The following is a 15,475-nucleotide window of genomic DNA, read 5'->3' as shown; positions in this document are numbered from 1 at the left end:
TCCAGGCTTCTTTATCCTTTGAGAATCTTTAAAGCGTCTCAGAAGTATGCATGCATGCTCACACATAGACCCTGAACAAAAACAACCCGCAGTTTCTGCCCTTTGACAAGTATAAGGTTTCCCACTGATCATAGCAAATACTATGATACTACAATTTCTCAAGCCTCTTTTCACACTTAAACTTTAATTTTTGAAAATGTTAACCTCTTGTTCAGAAGTACCCTTTATACTAAGGTTTAAGGTGGGTTCATCTTCAGCTCTTTAAAATCTTGGTCCAGGCAAGCCTAACTGAGATAATATGTGATGTTACATATTGATCTTTTTATGTTTAATGTGTTGCAGAGCAAGTTCACAATGTAATTGGATTAAATATCTCTGCTCTGGAGAAGCTCCAGACTGGAATAGCAGGATTGTTGCAGTCGAAAATTAAAGCTTATTGGCAGAGTTGTGTGGGAAGCTTAGACAGCATTTACCCACATTATTAATGGTTCTCAACAGTTCCTTATTTTGATAAGTATGAAAATCACCCACAGGGTTTTTTTCATAGTTATTAACATCTTGGCTGGCATAGTGTCTCAAAGCTTAATTATATTCAGAATGTTTCTAGCCCACTGTATGTATTTCAAATTACATCACTTGCTTAGTTCCTGCGTATTTAACTCATCACGCATGATATCTGTCTGCTAAAATCAATGAAATTAACTGCACGGGTGTAGCTAAGTCATTGTTTCAGCATGCATTTGGGAATTTATAACTGGATGTATAAAATAGTTCTGTTAGAAGTATTTTTCTAGAGTGCAACTTGAACAATTCTTTGAGTTGTTACCCTGCTTCTACCATCACAACTAAAAGGTTGTTTTCCGTATTCAGAAATAAACTAAAATGAAGTAGAGAGGTGTTTCAGGATTTTTTTTTGCTTGTTTGTTTTAGCGTGTTTGAAAAACAATATGACTTTCAGAAACTTGACAGTGTGTCCTTTTTGTTTGTTTTCTTTAAATGTATGACCTTCTGAATGTAATGAGTCTAGATTCAATGGCCATGCCATGATTCAGAGTTTCAGCAATGCACTGTATATGTCTCGTCATGTCTGCTGTGGGTTGCTCTCAGGATTTTACCTGCGGGGAGGGAAGATCCAAAAAAAGAGGGAGGAACTTCAACTTGGATTATGCCACTGCAGCTCCAAGTAGCATTTCACTGTGCATTGCCAAAGGGAAATTGTTGTTGGTTCATTAGTATCGGTGAAAGTTTCACTAAATCTCTAACAACAAAAAAAACTATCCCTGTGTATACAGTTCAAAATACCAAAGAGTAAGTCACCCTTGCCAAGCACTGATTTGGCAGTTAGGAAATGCAACAAGCTAGTGTATTCATGTACTAAATCATTTTATCCTTTCCCTCCTGTTGATCACTTGACTGAATTTATATTTAAGCTTAAGTGAAAATGATTTTTGCAGTTTAAGGCCAAGTACATGAGCTGGCGTGACGTACACCACCTGTTAAACATAAAGTAGCCCACCAGTATCTATTCTCTCATCATCCCCTTCCTCAAGTAGAAAGAGGTTTGGGGTGGGAGTGGGGGTTTGGTGGTATGAAAGAGATTTAACTGGCTAGTCAGAGGTATAAATCAAGTTTAAAGAAATGGTTGGGGGTGGCTGACTTAACCCAGTCATCGGACTAAAAGCCCTGGTAGAGGAAATAAACCTGATGAGGTGGATGGAAACTGTTTTGATTCCTTTGTAGTATCTTAGCAATACTTGGATGCTGTCTTCTAATCTAGGGAGCAGGTTTGAAACAGGAGTTGATCCCTAACAACAAGGGTATGACATTTGAAATAACTGTCTTTTTTAATGAACTTCATTAATAAATTCAGTATAAGAAGTACCTGAAGGAAAAAATTCTTACCACAGGCCAAGAGAATTTGATAGCAGTTGAAAATGAGTTTTGCAGTTCTGAAATATGTTCTAAAATCTGCAAGTGTTAGAGTCATGTCCACTCGGGCTGTAGGCAGCTTGAGCTACATGCAGTCACCTGCAGCCGGAGACCTCGCTGGTGACAGCACTTCCCACGGTGGCCTGAGGACTGACCGCTGCTGTGTGTGTGTACACCCTCTGAAGCCAAGGAACACACTCTGGCTGTCTTTTAAACTCCACTACATCGGAAGAAACGACAAGATAGTTTAGTTTGCTGAAAGCAATTTAACTGTATCGGTCACCTAAATATTGTGTTTACAGCTGCTCAAGTGGCTGGCTTGGTGGAAGTGGCATCTGGAACCTTTGCACTTTCCAGGCTTACCTGTTCATTCTGGGCAAAAATCCCAGGCTGTGTTTTGGGATGTCTTTAAATAACACTTGTGATTTTTCCCTAAAGATCCTCTTTATTTTTGTGCTCCAAATTGTTCACATTAAAAAGATTGTATTTTGTCCAGAACACTTTTATGTGCAGTTCTAAGATACCTAGAAGAGCAAGAGAGAAAACACTGTGCATTTAGGTGGAGGTAAATCATGCAGCTCCGAGGTACCCAGCTCGATGTTGCTGGGATGTTCTAGACTGCATGTCATCCAAGTCACCAGCACAGCATGTTCAGTGTGCTCCTATTTATGTTAAGAACTTGCCAAAATATTTGGACCATGGAGGGGTCGTCTTTGAACTTCCGGGAGCCACCACAAGGAAGGATGAGAAGCGGTGTCATCCTTAGATCATCACCAGCGCCACTTGAGTTACTTTCAGGCAGCGAATTTCAGTCACAGAAAGGGGCACATGTTTTGGTGAACAGGATAATGCTCGTGTGGGTGTAGCTGGCCCTGTTTTATAGGGCTTTTGTTGCCACAGCATTAAAGCTAAAGGGAGAGGAGGGCTGTGAGGACCAGGAAAGAGAAATAAACCAGCAGCTTACACAGAGCATTTAACTGAAACGGCTCTTCTGGGTGGAGCACCGTTTCCAGGTGTGACTGGTAGAGCAGGGTGGCAGCACACCAGTGTAGGAGCTAACCTTTGTTACAGAGGAGCCTCAAAGAGCTGCTCACCTCCCTGCTCTGCTACCTGTCCAGTGCTGGTAGCAGACCTTCCAGGCGATAGTGGCTATTTTCCAAAAGCACAGCATTCAGAGCTGCTTCCTGAGCTGGGCCCCAAAAAGCAGCTGCAAGGCTTCCCTCAGTTTTCTGCCATCACCCACAGGTGCTCCTGGTAGCAGCTGCCTGAGAGTGGCCTTTTCCAAGGCTCCTGGTGACATGGCCGTGGATGGTTGTAATAGAACCAGGAAGGAGCTTTGGTACGTGAATTGCCACTGCAGCTTTTCCAGCTCATTAGGAGGTGGTGTTACTGCTGAATTGTTGTGCTGTTCGTGGGGTACCCAAGTCTTTGTGGTGTTGGGCAAAACATGTCAAAAATGCCGATCACTAATAGTATCTGAAAAGGAACTGGAACGGGCCTGTGAGACTGAAGTGTATAGAAAGGTAGTGTAGTTTCCTTAAAGGGCAAAACAGCTTTTGCTGACTACATTTCTGTGTGATTCTTCCCATATTTTTGACAAGCAGGTGCTAATGCTCTGCTTTTGAGTCTTTATTGTGTACCTGTGAAGAGAACTTTTTATTTAAGAAAGCTTTCTAAGTGATATAGTGGGAATATCAGTGGAGGGGTTTATAAATGAGAATTGTTCTCTAATGCCTAGACATCATAACGGATTTTGGACAAGAGGTGCCCAACCAGGAGCAAGGAGATGTTCCTGGTACTGAGCAGCAGAGAGGAGTACCCTGACAAACCATCAGTACAGTGAACAGTGGTGGGCATGGTGGGCGTGTATTATAAATCCCCTTTCAAGTAGGGATGATCAGACACAGTGACTGCAGGAAAACGAGGGAAGGGATGTGTTGAATGTTGTTAAGGAGGAGAATGGACCAGGCTCCTGTAGCACTACCAGATGGAGCAAGCACATCAGTTTAATAAAAACCAGGGAAATGGATCCTGTCCTGATGAGCTACAGGACTAACTGCTACCAAGCCATCGGGCGAGTTGACAAGTTTCTGAGATTTGTTCAGGTAGAGAAAAGATTTACATTTGAAGCCAATTCCTTGGTGGAAATGGGGGCTCTGCAGTTGTCTCAGCTAGGGTTTGTGGGATGCGGATGCCCAGGCTTTGTGACAGCAGTTGCTTCCGATGGTTGTTTGCTGCCACTCTGCGTTTGCTGTGCTACCTTCCAGGCTGTAGGCTTCTTCGCAGACTGTTGAATCCTTTCCAACATATCTCTCTATGCCGCTTATCCAAACAGCGGTCATGAAAATAGAATGTGGATGTTCTAGCTGCTTTCACTACTGCTTTTTTTTTTCCAGTTCATTTTGAAGAAGTGACATTCTTTCTGCAAGTAATACAAGTCCCAGTACTACAAGTCCAGTCTTTGTAATCCTGTCACCATGTTGTTCCTTGGCAAAAATCAGCAGTAGCATTGCCTGTTGTTACACTTTGCTAATGCAAGAAACCATGTTATTTTGCAAATTCTGAAATCTTCATTCCTTCCATTTCAAAATAGTGGCATGTTGGCTATTTTCATAGTTGAGTAGGCTACTAGTTGCAATGGCTGGATGCTTCTGAGGAGGGTTGTGGGCAGAACATTTTGCTCAATAGGAATGTTAGCACTGGGTTGTGACTGCCAGAAGGCCAGACAGAGCAATCACTGACTGCTGGTAGTAAGCTTTTGGATAAAAGAGTTTGGGTACTCCCTCACAGAGGAGTCTACGTGTCATGCAGGGGTCTAAGGAAGTAATCATTAGCATCTTGAATTTCTGCTGCCACTGCTTATTATCCCAGAGCTATTGCAATATTCCATCCACCTGTTTCTGCTAATTAGCTGAATTTGAAAGTAGCCATGCTGCATAATTTTCTGCTGGAGATCATTAGCGGATAATATCAAAAAGAAAGAATTGTGAGAAATGGGGTGCGTGTTAGCTGAATGGTATCCTATGGTGCACAGTGAATAATCCCAAAGTGTGCATAGAGCAGAGCATGGGGTACCTACTGTCAGTGCTGGGCACGTGATTTACACTTGTGCGGTGCTGCATGGATGCAGTGATCCCAGAGAAGCTTTACAGGGACTAATAAAGCTGTGTGGAAACAATGCTTAGGCAGGAATTATTCTGCATCACTTAATGCAGATGCACAAGACCCAGAATTGCATTCAGGTTGAGACTTGCCCTTGGTTTGTGTGATTAACCCTATTAGGTGTCTGATGTTCTTAGCTTTAAAGGGACGTAGGAATGAAGGGCTGTTTCCAAAGCAGTGGATCCTGTTTTTCAAGGAAATAATCTACATTTCATTTCTTCTGAAGAATCAAAGGAAGATTTTCAGATTCTAAAGAAGCTGCAAAATAGCAGCTCCTCCCCCATAGGCACCTAATTTGTATACCGACATTTTCAAAATGGCCAGAGAAATGCCTGGGAGAACTGCACGCATCTCCAGAAAGCCAAGTTAAAGCTAGGGACCAAGTGTTACTGTTGCTGAGAAGCAGAAACAAGACCTTCTGAAGGAACCAACAGTGCAGCATCTGATGTGCTGACATGAGATTGGTCACACCAAAGCGCTGTTTTAGGACCGTTTGGCCAGCTACACTTCACAAGGAAAGGAAAATCTATCTATGTTTTTAAGGGCCAGGTTATTTTCCCCCCTTTGATCACTGGCATTCGTCTTGGAGAATTGCATTCACCAGATGGATGTTAACTCGTATAGGTGGAGATTTATCAGATGTTAGTTCCGTAACTTAGACACTTGTTCATTTAAAAATCTGGATTAGCTTTTGTGAATATGATATCCAGGTGGTTGTATTCTAGCTGATATAAAGTAAGGCTTCTGCCAGGCTGACCCACAGCTATTTCCATAATGATAGAGTATGGTAGAGAAATTTCCCAACAACTTGTGAAAACAGTATACTCTGTGTTTACTCCTGAGTACAGTTACTAGCACTAGAGGTGATGGATGTTGTCCATGATGTTCATTAGAAGGCTTTCTTTTGGTAAGGCATGGTCGAGCTCTGGACTGCAGCTCTTTGTAAGTAAGATAGGAGTATTCTGAATAACACCACAAAGAGAAACGTGTAACATTGCCATGGAAATAGGCTTATTTCAATTTCAAATGTCTAAAACATTTTGTATGTTAATTGTTACGGTGTTCACTTCAGATGTGGGTACATTTCAATAATTGTGACATTGAGTTGGGAATTTGCAGTAACTATGTTAACCATAAACACCCATCTCAAACAGTAGGTAGTTCAAAATAGTATAACTAGTAAGACAAATTATTTGTGTTTGAAAATACTAAGAATAACTGTCATAGGAGATTTAATTTATTTCTTACAACTTACATTAAAAAAAAACAGCAACCCACATTGCAATTTGTTTAGCTTTCCAAATTTTTAATAGTATATCTGGTGGTACCAATCAGCAGAGTAATTAAAACCTTCTCAGCTGTAATTAGCAACTCTCCTCAGCAAGGCTTAATCTTCTGCTCTTCAGTTCAGTGAGATATTTGCCGTTAACTTCTGCGAATCCAGTTGTTAGGGCCCTGCATTGAGGAGTTCAGACAGTGGTTTTCATTCCATTTAACCTCCCTGAAAGTCGTAATAAACATTTTGCTCAAGAAGATAATATCCAGTTTTTCCAATTCTTTTCTGTTAGTTTTTCTAAGAGCTTGTTGTTCAGAACAGTGAAGCACCACGTACTTTGAAGAGGAATATACTTAAAGCAGAGGCAGGATATGCTGCTTGTTCCAAAATCAAGCTGCCAAATTTTCCATCCATTGATTGCTTCTCAGGGTTAGGTATAGATTCTGCTCCGTAGTGGGTTCAGTGGGTATCACAGAATCGTTAAGGTTGGAGAAGACCTCCAAGATCATCTGGTCCAACCATCCCCCTACCGCCAGTGTCACCTGCTAATCCATGTCCCTAAGCACCATGTCCAACCTCTCCTTAAACACCCACAGGGACAGTGATGCCACCACCTCCTTGGGCAGCCCATTCCAATGCCTGACCACTCTTCTCTGAGAAGAAATGTCTCCTCATCTCCAGCCTGAAATGGCTGTAGCTTCAGGGTTGCTCTTGCTTGGTGTTTTCTGTGTGTGTGTGTGCACCCCGTCAAAAATGATGCTTTTCAAATAGTCAGATTCACTACAGACTGCATCTATGTGGCGAGCTTGCGGCGTATTTCCCCACTTCATTTCAGACACGTGGTGACAGAAGGGTGAATGTGCGTTTCCAGGAAATTGTTTCTAAGCAAGGGAGAGGGTTCACAATGGCGCTTGGAAAAAAACTTCATAGTACTCAGTAATATGCCATTTGGACTAACTATTATTAGCAAATAACTGCTCATTACGGTTTGTCATGCAATGAATTCCAAGCCAGATGCATAAAATTCCTTTACAAGTAACCTGAAATTTCAGTTGATTATATCTTGCACAGTAAATACATCAGGATTTTTTGCTACATGATATTGATTCCTCATGCAAAGAGTTGAACTTGATGGGTATTACCTTAAATGCGTTAAAAAAAATACAGGCATACTGATCTCTTAGCACGAGCACTTGAGATATATGCTAACTTTGGCTAGTCTGGCATGTTATGTGGTTGGAGCTAAATCATTTTTTTCTTTGAGACTTAAATAAAATCAGTGCCTCCACTTCAGTATAGGCACCCTAGTAACACTGTTTTGTGGTGGTGCTTTTTTAAAACAGATAAATAAATAAAACTTTAAATAAAACTTTTCTGGGGGAGGTGAGTATTTATGGCTGCCATTGCAGTGGGAATTTTGCCACTGCAATCTGTTTTTCCTCAAGCACAGTTGTATTTATTGTTCTTTATCCGTCTTAGGAAACAAAAAACAAATCAGCCAGGAAACTGTACTTTCCCGCTACATTTTTCTTAAGCTCTTTTTTATGATGGTACAATGTCTTTGTTAGAAGCAGCAAACTGGAGGGAGGGAAAGAGGCTAAAGAAGTGACAACTGTTGCTTGTACTTTGCTGTCAGTTTTGGTAGTGTTCTGCTCTTCTTGCAGCTCTTCAGGAATAGGTTCGCTTTGGGCCGTTAACTTTTTGCCTTCAGAAGGAGATCGTTGGCGTATTGAAGGTGGCATCAGGGTTGGCAGGTGCAGAGCTGCCTTCCCGGAGCGGTCCTGTCTTGGTAGCACCGAGGTGTTGTGGAGTCAGCTGGTCATCCAGGTCAAGAAGTCAAAAAGTGCCACTTGCCAGGACAGTTTGGTGGGAGTTTCCTCCCTTGAGGAAAGGGCAGCCTTCTGCAGATAGATTGGCTTAAGCAGATTGTGAAGCTATGCCCTGAAAATAGCCCCTGGATAGTAATATTCAAATCAACAGCACTACCTCACGTCTCTGGTCCTCGCTGTATCCCGAGACTACTATGGTTGTAACAAGACTTCTGCCTTAACTTTTCCCATGTGCTCCAGTCCTGTCCGAGTTATGGGCCTTCATGCTTGATACCAGTTAGGCATATGTGGACAAATGAAGGAGAAAAACGTTTTTGGACATGTTCTTAGTCAATACCTTTTCTTTTTTTTTCTCTCTCTCTTTTCTCTCAGAAGTAAAGAAGAAAGCTGGCTTTATCACTCCAGTGCCAGGAGGGGTGGGACCTATGACTGTCGCAATGCTTCTGAAGAACACCCTCATAGTTGCTAAAAAGCTTGTTTACTAGAGCAAGCAGGCTGTCTTGAAAGAAGAATCCAAGTTGTTCTATTTATTGACATACAAAACCTTTATTTTTTACTACAAAGGTATTTATTTCTACATTGTATTTATTTTTTCATGTAAACTATATTGAAGGTGATGGTTTACAAAATGTTAAGATACTTTGTGTTACCTCCCACTGACTTGTGAACAAAACTGAATTGGAGAATGCAATCTTTGCTGATGTATTGGTGGTGGTCAACTGTGTGTATGAAAATGAAGAACAAAGCTTGAATTACAAATATGCCTGTTTATTTTGAGATGGGGTGCTATTGTCGAGTTTGTTTAAACACTTGGGACCCTCAATCTTGTTTAAAATGTACAAAAACTAGATTTCAGCTTGCTGGATATCGTTTGGATTGGGTTCTGATGTCATGGAGCACTCCAGATGTAATTTGAAGTCTTGAATATTGTATTTTTTGGTAAACATTTAGATAGCATCAATCTTAAATCTGAAAGGAATGAAAGACTGGAATTTGTTTCACCTGTCATTTTAAAACAGTTGTGTACTTAAACATTGGCTAAACTCTCCTCTTAAATGTATTCAAGAGGACTGCATGAATAGGCACCTAGAATAGGCACCTAGAATTGAGGCCAGAATTGTTTTCTTGCCGTGTCTGGATTTGTTTGACTATGTTTTCACACACAGTACCTACAAAAAAAAAAAAAAAGCTTTGAATAGGCGACTTGATTGGATTGGACTTTACCTGGATAGAATGTTGTTAAAGCTGCTTTTAATGTACATTTGTATGACATGGGGGGAGAGAAAGAGAGAAGCAAAAGTTTATCCATGATGGAAATATTTGTATTGGAATTTGAAATAATTTACTTGTTCTCTTGTTTTCTGAAACAGCGTGAAGGATTACAGTTCGTGATGGAAAGCTGAGCCCTTTACTTGTTTACAACATTTTGCTGCTTAGAGAGAACTAGGAGAGATAATAAGATGCTTGCTTTGAAAGGAAATAGAGACTGTGAAAATAAGTGGGAAGAGGGATAATTAGCAGTATGTTTCTATACCTTAATCTTTTAGTTCCAAAGACAGATCCAGAATAGTCTCATGCAATATAAAATTTCAGGTGGCATTACTGTGAAGATGCCAGGTTTACTGAGTGTATGCACTATTGACTTGAAGAGCCGACCCCAGTTCCCACTGAAGTCAGTGGGAATCAGTTTGGGCTGTTGTCTTCATAAATTTTTCTCATTTGGGCAAACTTTATTTTAGTCATGAGCCTTTGGTGTATGCCAGTAGACTCAAGATTACTTGAATGGGGAAGAAAAAGAAGTGTGACTCAATGTTGCTTCTGTTTATTTAAAAAAAATGCTTGCTATAATAAAAAGAAGGAAATGGATCATTGTTTCTGTGCTACTTGATCTTTTGATGGTCTTTCTGAGAGTTTTGCTTAATGTAGTTTTCGTAAAATAGCTTCACAGATGCATTACTAAGCATGTGGAAGCAATAGTGCAGACACTTGCTTATCTGTTTAAATTAAGCAGTTGGTCAACCCATCATGGGCTGAGGTGGAATAGAACTAGTTCAGTTCTGCAGATCTTTCTGTGACAAATGTTAATACAGTTTGTGTTGTTTTTTCTTTTTCAGTGCGTTAAGAGTGGAACATTGTTAGCGTTTTGCTTGTTCAGTCATTATTTAGTTTGTTCACATTGCTTTCTGAATTGATGTTCATTTTCTTTGCTTTAACTGAAAATGGACTCCGCGTTTTTGGCAGAAGAACAACCTAAGGCATTTTGCTTGTGTCACTCGAATGAGTCTGCCTCTTTCATATACTGCAAGCAGTTTATTGTGCATCTTCAGCTTTTTCTCTTTTCACCTCTCACGGGTGAGTTAGCGTTGCACAAAAGCCAGCAAGACGGAGGTTTTGCTCAGCAGTGCCGTTCTGGGAGCTGCCAGACGCATCTGTGAGAGCACTCTCCACTGTGACATCCAGAGGGAACGGCCTGTTTCCAGCCTGAAAAGCACGCTCGTGTGCCAGGACCCAGACAGGTCTGGTCCAAGCACGAACACCCCGTGGCGGACAGCTGCACGGCCTCATCTGCTGAACCCTTCTTGCAGGCCTACCGCGCCCAGCTCTGTTGCCTAATGATGAAGCCGCCTCTCGGATTCAAGCCGGATTAAGTTCCCATTGTGTAGATGTGTGTTGAAAGGAAGGCTCATGAGACTTACCCCTGCTTGGGACTGATAGCAAAGGTTATCCAGGAAGGCATACACACTCCCGTCGATCCGGGGAGTGCACAAGCTGCACTAGATCAGTGTGCAGGCATGTGGCAATTCAGGATACCGAAGGAAGGGAAAAGCCTCCTGGAATGCAGTCCATGAGCAGGAGAACGCATAATTAAAATGTGCATAACTAGCTTGTGTTTTTCCCTGAACTTATGAAGTGGTTAGATTTAATCCCATAGATCACTGAGGAGAGCGTGGTGTAGAGGGAGAACTTGAGCTGACCGGAGTTATTAGGGCATCTATCAGAAGGTTTTGTGTGGTTTTTGTTTTTTAAATCAGTTGTGATAAGTTTTTTGTTGCTCAGAGCTCACAGTCGAGAAACTGCAAGTTGGGGTGAAGTTAGCAGTTTTCTTGGGGTGAGAGTCAAGAATTTTGGGGATGTTGAAGTGATTTTATGTTATTGAACTGGGCCTTTCTGATGATCTCCTCTAGTGTGTCTGGCTGCCTAAGAACCCTTCGGAGGGACCAGTCCTACTTGTTCCAAGTTGCCTGTGACAAAGGAGAGTATTTAGGGCTGTGGAGAGCAGCTTAGTACAAGAACTGTGTGTGTCAGGTATGTCTTAAAGACCTACAAATACTTGATGTAAAAACCATGATTGGTCTCATTATGCTACCCACTTCCTTGAAAGGGGAGCGATGCGCTCTCGTGGCTGGATAGAGGCAGCAGGAATGATGGCATGGCCTAGTACAGCCTCCTCTTTCAGCCAGTATTTTCTCTCTCCTTTGTTTTCTCTGTGCTCTGCCAGCTCCCACCTGCCACCCTGCACAACCACAGACTCCGATGGGGCTGGTGCCCTGCCTTGCTTCAGAGGCCTGTGCTCAGGGTAGGCTGAATGCGAAGTGGTTAGCATGCCCCTCCGGCTCGCCAGAGCCTGTGATCAAAGGCCTATTGCTGGCAGTCACTGCTGGAGAACATCAGCCATTATCTGTGTGTCTGATCGCTTCCTACTCCTTGCACTAGCTGCACTCGCAGTTCCTCGTTGGGATAGCAGGGAACTGGGGCACGGAAGGGACCGGGGCAAAGCAGGGGCTGGACCCCGCTTCCTGAAATCCATGGCAGCAAGCTGAATGTTGACCATCCGCCTAGAATTAACACAAGACTTGCATTGCTAAGGGAAAGAAAGAGCACATTGTTCACAATACATCTTTTTTGTTTGTTTTGCTCGCTTCTGTTTTTGCTGTATTTCATTGATCTGCTCTGGCACATACCAGGTCTCTTGAAAACTGCATCTTTGCATGCACAATAATGCCCACAGGTAATAGGAAACTAGGGTTTCAAAAGAAAACCTGATCCCAATGCTAGATAATAGTAGTTTCCTAAATAAATGTGTGGTTGCCCCGGGGGCTGAGGTTGTTGCCAGATGCACCTTTTTTTGATTGGCGAGAACAGCAGATGACGCTTCATGGCATATAAGTGCAAGAGAAAACACACGGGAGCACAGATAAGCAGAGCAAACGAGCTACCTGGAAAGAAGAATTGAAAAGGTGCTAAAGCAGCTGCTTGCAATGGCATTTGGAATGCTAATTTATATTTTGCTGAAAGGTAGGTTTGGAGGGGGCTTTTCTATGTCATAGTACGCTGGGCTTTCTGGAGCAAGAGCTCACTCTATCTGAAATAAGCAGTAGGAGTGGAAAACATGCAAAGACGTTGTGAAGCAGCATTGTTTTAGTTAATATGAACCTCAACGAAGTTTTTAACAGATAAATAATAATTTAGACTTGGAAAAGAGGCTACTTTGTTAAGTAGGTGTAATATCGTCTGTAATATATTGCAGGTAGTCTTGTCATAAGTTGTATAGATAATCGAATGGAGATGGATTTTGGATTTCTGCAAATGATAGGTTTTTTTTCCCCACAATCGTAATAATTATTCCGTGACAAAAGGAGGTTTGAGGCAGGAACATTTTACATGAGCTGTTATTACTTTTCTGCATTGCATCAGAATTTGTAATAAGTGGGTAAATGCTTTCTGAATGAAATGAACCTTGAATAGATACGCTGAGTTTTTCTGTTACAGTAAGCATCTATTTGCATTACACAGCAATGGGGGCACTGAGTGAAGAATCAGCTATTACTGTTTCATCCCTCAGCACAGAATTGTGGAATAACTGGACAAAAAACAACACTGAAGGTATTTGTGTTTCATTCTGTTTTTCTCTATTAATCTGCCACTGAATAGGTTTTATTTTGTTTTATGCTAATAGCTGCTGTAATGCTCCTGTCAGTTAGATGCAGTTGGGTTTTGAATATATTGTACATGTGGGATGAGCTACTTTATTCATGGAGCCTTGAAATCCTCTCTGAAATAATGGCTGTTGCTCAGCTGTGGTAGGCTCATTGCTGACCAGCTCAAGAATCATTTATCCAAACCTTTTTATAATTAGAGAAAGGTATTTTGAGGCTATTTGGGATAGTTTATCTACACCTTTACTGGTCATTTATGTTTTAACTAGTGCTTGGTTTCTAGCTGTCTTCAGTCTGAGTCTTCATGCGCTGAAGTGAGAATGCAGCAAACGTAACTTAAAGTGATGCCTCTCATTATGGTTACTCAGTAGTTTTTCTTTGTTGCAGTTTTGCTTTCGGCTATCACAGCTTCCCCAGCCCTTTTCAGAGCACTAGCGCTCTCTTCTCTTTCTTTTCTGACTGAAATGTGAACTCAAGCTATTTACTTGCCAACATCTGAGACCAGAGTGCTGTGTTTATCCTGCAAGCTGCATTCTTGATGTTACTTCAGGTGCTAGTGATGTCATTACTTTTGGAGACCTGTGCGATCTGGAACTGAGGTTTTGGCAGGTCAGTAAAGGAGGAAGGGATTTTAACTGTGATACTTATTAATGTCTTTGTACTTTTAAAAGAACATAAACATGCATACAAATCATTTTCTGCTAATTGTAAGTCACCTTGGGATGTCTTGCAAGCTTTTTTTAGTAGATCCATAAGCTTTTTATTTTTCTCATAACAAGTCAAACTGCTGTTCTCTTTTTGTGTCTGTTTTGTCAACGTGGTACACTTTTATAGACACAAGCACATTCGTACACATGCTGTATGTGTTGGACTGTATTATTTTTGTGTGTATGTATATATATATATATATAAAATATATATGTATATGCACTTGCACACATATCTACATACTTGTAACAGTCAAGATGGTGTTGATTTTTGACTGCAGTAGTTTGATTTATCAGCCCAGCGCTTGTGGTCTGGCCTGGTGGTTGTGTCTGACACAGTTCTTCCAGAGTTGCATACAGAGCAAACAGGAGTATAATGAAGTAGACGTATTTGTTGGGACTCGATACGTACTCTGTATTATTTCTAAACAACAGGAGTTATGGGTCATATTTTAATAAATAAGAGTTGTGTTTACAAGAACACAACCATGACTGCAGTTGTTCCATGCTAGTTGCAGTTGTGCAAATCAACTAGGTACCCGTGCTGTTAGCTGAGAGCGTGTTTCCCTCGGTAATAATACAAATTTATAACCCTTCAAGCACACGTTTGCACAGGTAGTTAAAGGTATATGTAGGTGTACCTTATACGCAGCCCTTGATAAATCAGAAAATGTCATTTCTGGCAAGAAGATTAGAAAGAAATGCTTGAAGAGTCACCAGAGAAACTGAATTCCCAGGTAAGAATCGCTGGAGGAAACAGCAGTTCTCTGTGGGACTGCACGTCCTCTGAGTCGTTCTCCACAAGCTGCACTTCAGTCCTAACTTCTGCGCGAGGAACAACAACTCCATCTTCATCCCATCTACAAGACCACGTCCAGTTTCCTGTTGTTATACCTTAGGTAGGCCAGTGTAACCAGTGCTGGCACTGGGAAACATTAGGCTCTGTGATCAGTTGGGGAAAGAAACGTGGAGAGCTTGCAAAGCAGGGATGAACAACTTAAGATGCTCTTTCAACCAAAATGAAACCTTTTAGTGAAATCTGCAGCCAGAATTTGGGATGGGCTTGGTTTTACTGGGGAAAAACGAGACCCCTTCATTGCCACAAGCCGCTTCCTCTGTGACTTCAAGGGAGGTCCTGAACCTGGGGCTGACCCCTTCCCTCCCCTTCCTGACGCTCCCGTTCCTCCCTGGCACACCATACCTTAAGGCTGAGCTGTCGTGGTCTTAATGGCTCACTCTTTTGGTAGCCGGTCTGTCAGTTTTGGCATGCCTGGGCTTCCAGGTTCCTGTAGTTTTTGATTTCATGTCAGATCTTGCCAAGTGTATCTGTTGGAATGACTCAGTTGTAGGCAGCTGTTGGGTGCTTACACAGCATGCTTTTCTTTCCTCACGTGACTTGAAAGGGCACATGGATGTGTTTGTTCAACAGCTTGTTTAGTATCTAGGTGGATAATATGATATGAATTAGCATAATGCTCTGGGATGGGTTAGAAAATCTTTCTTTTTGTTTTCGAGACTCATCATTCTTGTAATCATTTGTACTTTTGCAACGTCAGAATAATTAGCACTTGGGATCTGCGTGCATACACTTTAGATGGGATCTTGCAACCCACACTGGACAAAGCTCTCGCTCCT

At 41.7% G+C, this 15,475-nt stretch overlaps 2 protein-coding genes across 18 annotated transcripts in view; both read left to right on the top strand.

Annotated features, from left to right (window-relative positions):
- MTHFD2L (methylenetetrahydrofolate dehydrogenase (NADP+ dependent) 2 like) overlaps positions 1-11,502 on the top strand; it is a 42,474-nt gene extending 30,972 nt beyond the window's left edge. For 3 of the 6 annotated variants that reach the window (XM_080591529.1, XM_080591525.1, XM_080591527.1), the window contains one exon: positions 343-8,542. In XM_080591529.1, the coding sequence (XP_080447655.1) occupies positions 343-485 (143 nt within the window). In that variant the 3' untranslated portion in view covers positions 486-8,542. Of the gene's footprint in view, positions 1-342; positions 8,543-8,568; positions 10,063-11,381 lie in introns of those variants that run through there. The other 3 variants (XM_080591526.1, XM_080591528.1, XR_013951052.1) reach the window with 2 other exon arrangements.
- EPGN (epithelial mitogen) overlaps positions 11,362-15,475 on the top strand; it is a 28,673-nt gene continuing 24,559 nt past the window's right edge. For 4 of the 12 annotated variants that reach the window (XM_080591554.1, XM_080591558.1, XM_080591552.1 and 1 more), the window contains exon 1: positions 13,063-13,080. Coding sequence is in view for 8 of the 12 variants with exons in the window: in XM_080591555.1 (XP_080447681.1) it covers positions 12,456-12,492; positions 12,967-13,080 (151 nt within the window). In the remaining 4 variants the exon portion in view is untranslated. The other 8 variants (XM_080591561.1, XM_080591559.1, XM_080591562.1 and 5 more) reach the window with 6 other exon arrangements.

Source organism: Anser brachyrhynchus, assembly GCF_964034855.1.
Source record: "Anser brachyrhynchus genome assembly, chromosome: 4".
Taxonomy (NCBI): Eukaryota; Metazoa; Chordata; class Aves; order Anseriformes; family Anatidae; genus Anser; species Anser brachyrhynchus.
The sequence above is the reverse complement of the archived record's forward strand: the minus strand, read 5'-3'. Positions and strand labels throughout refer to the sequence as shown.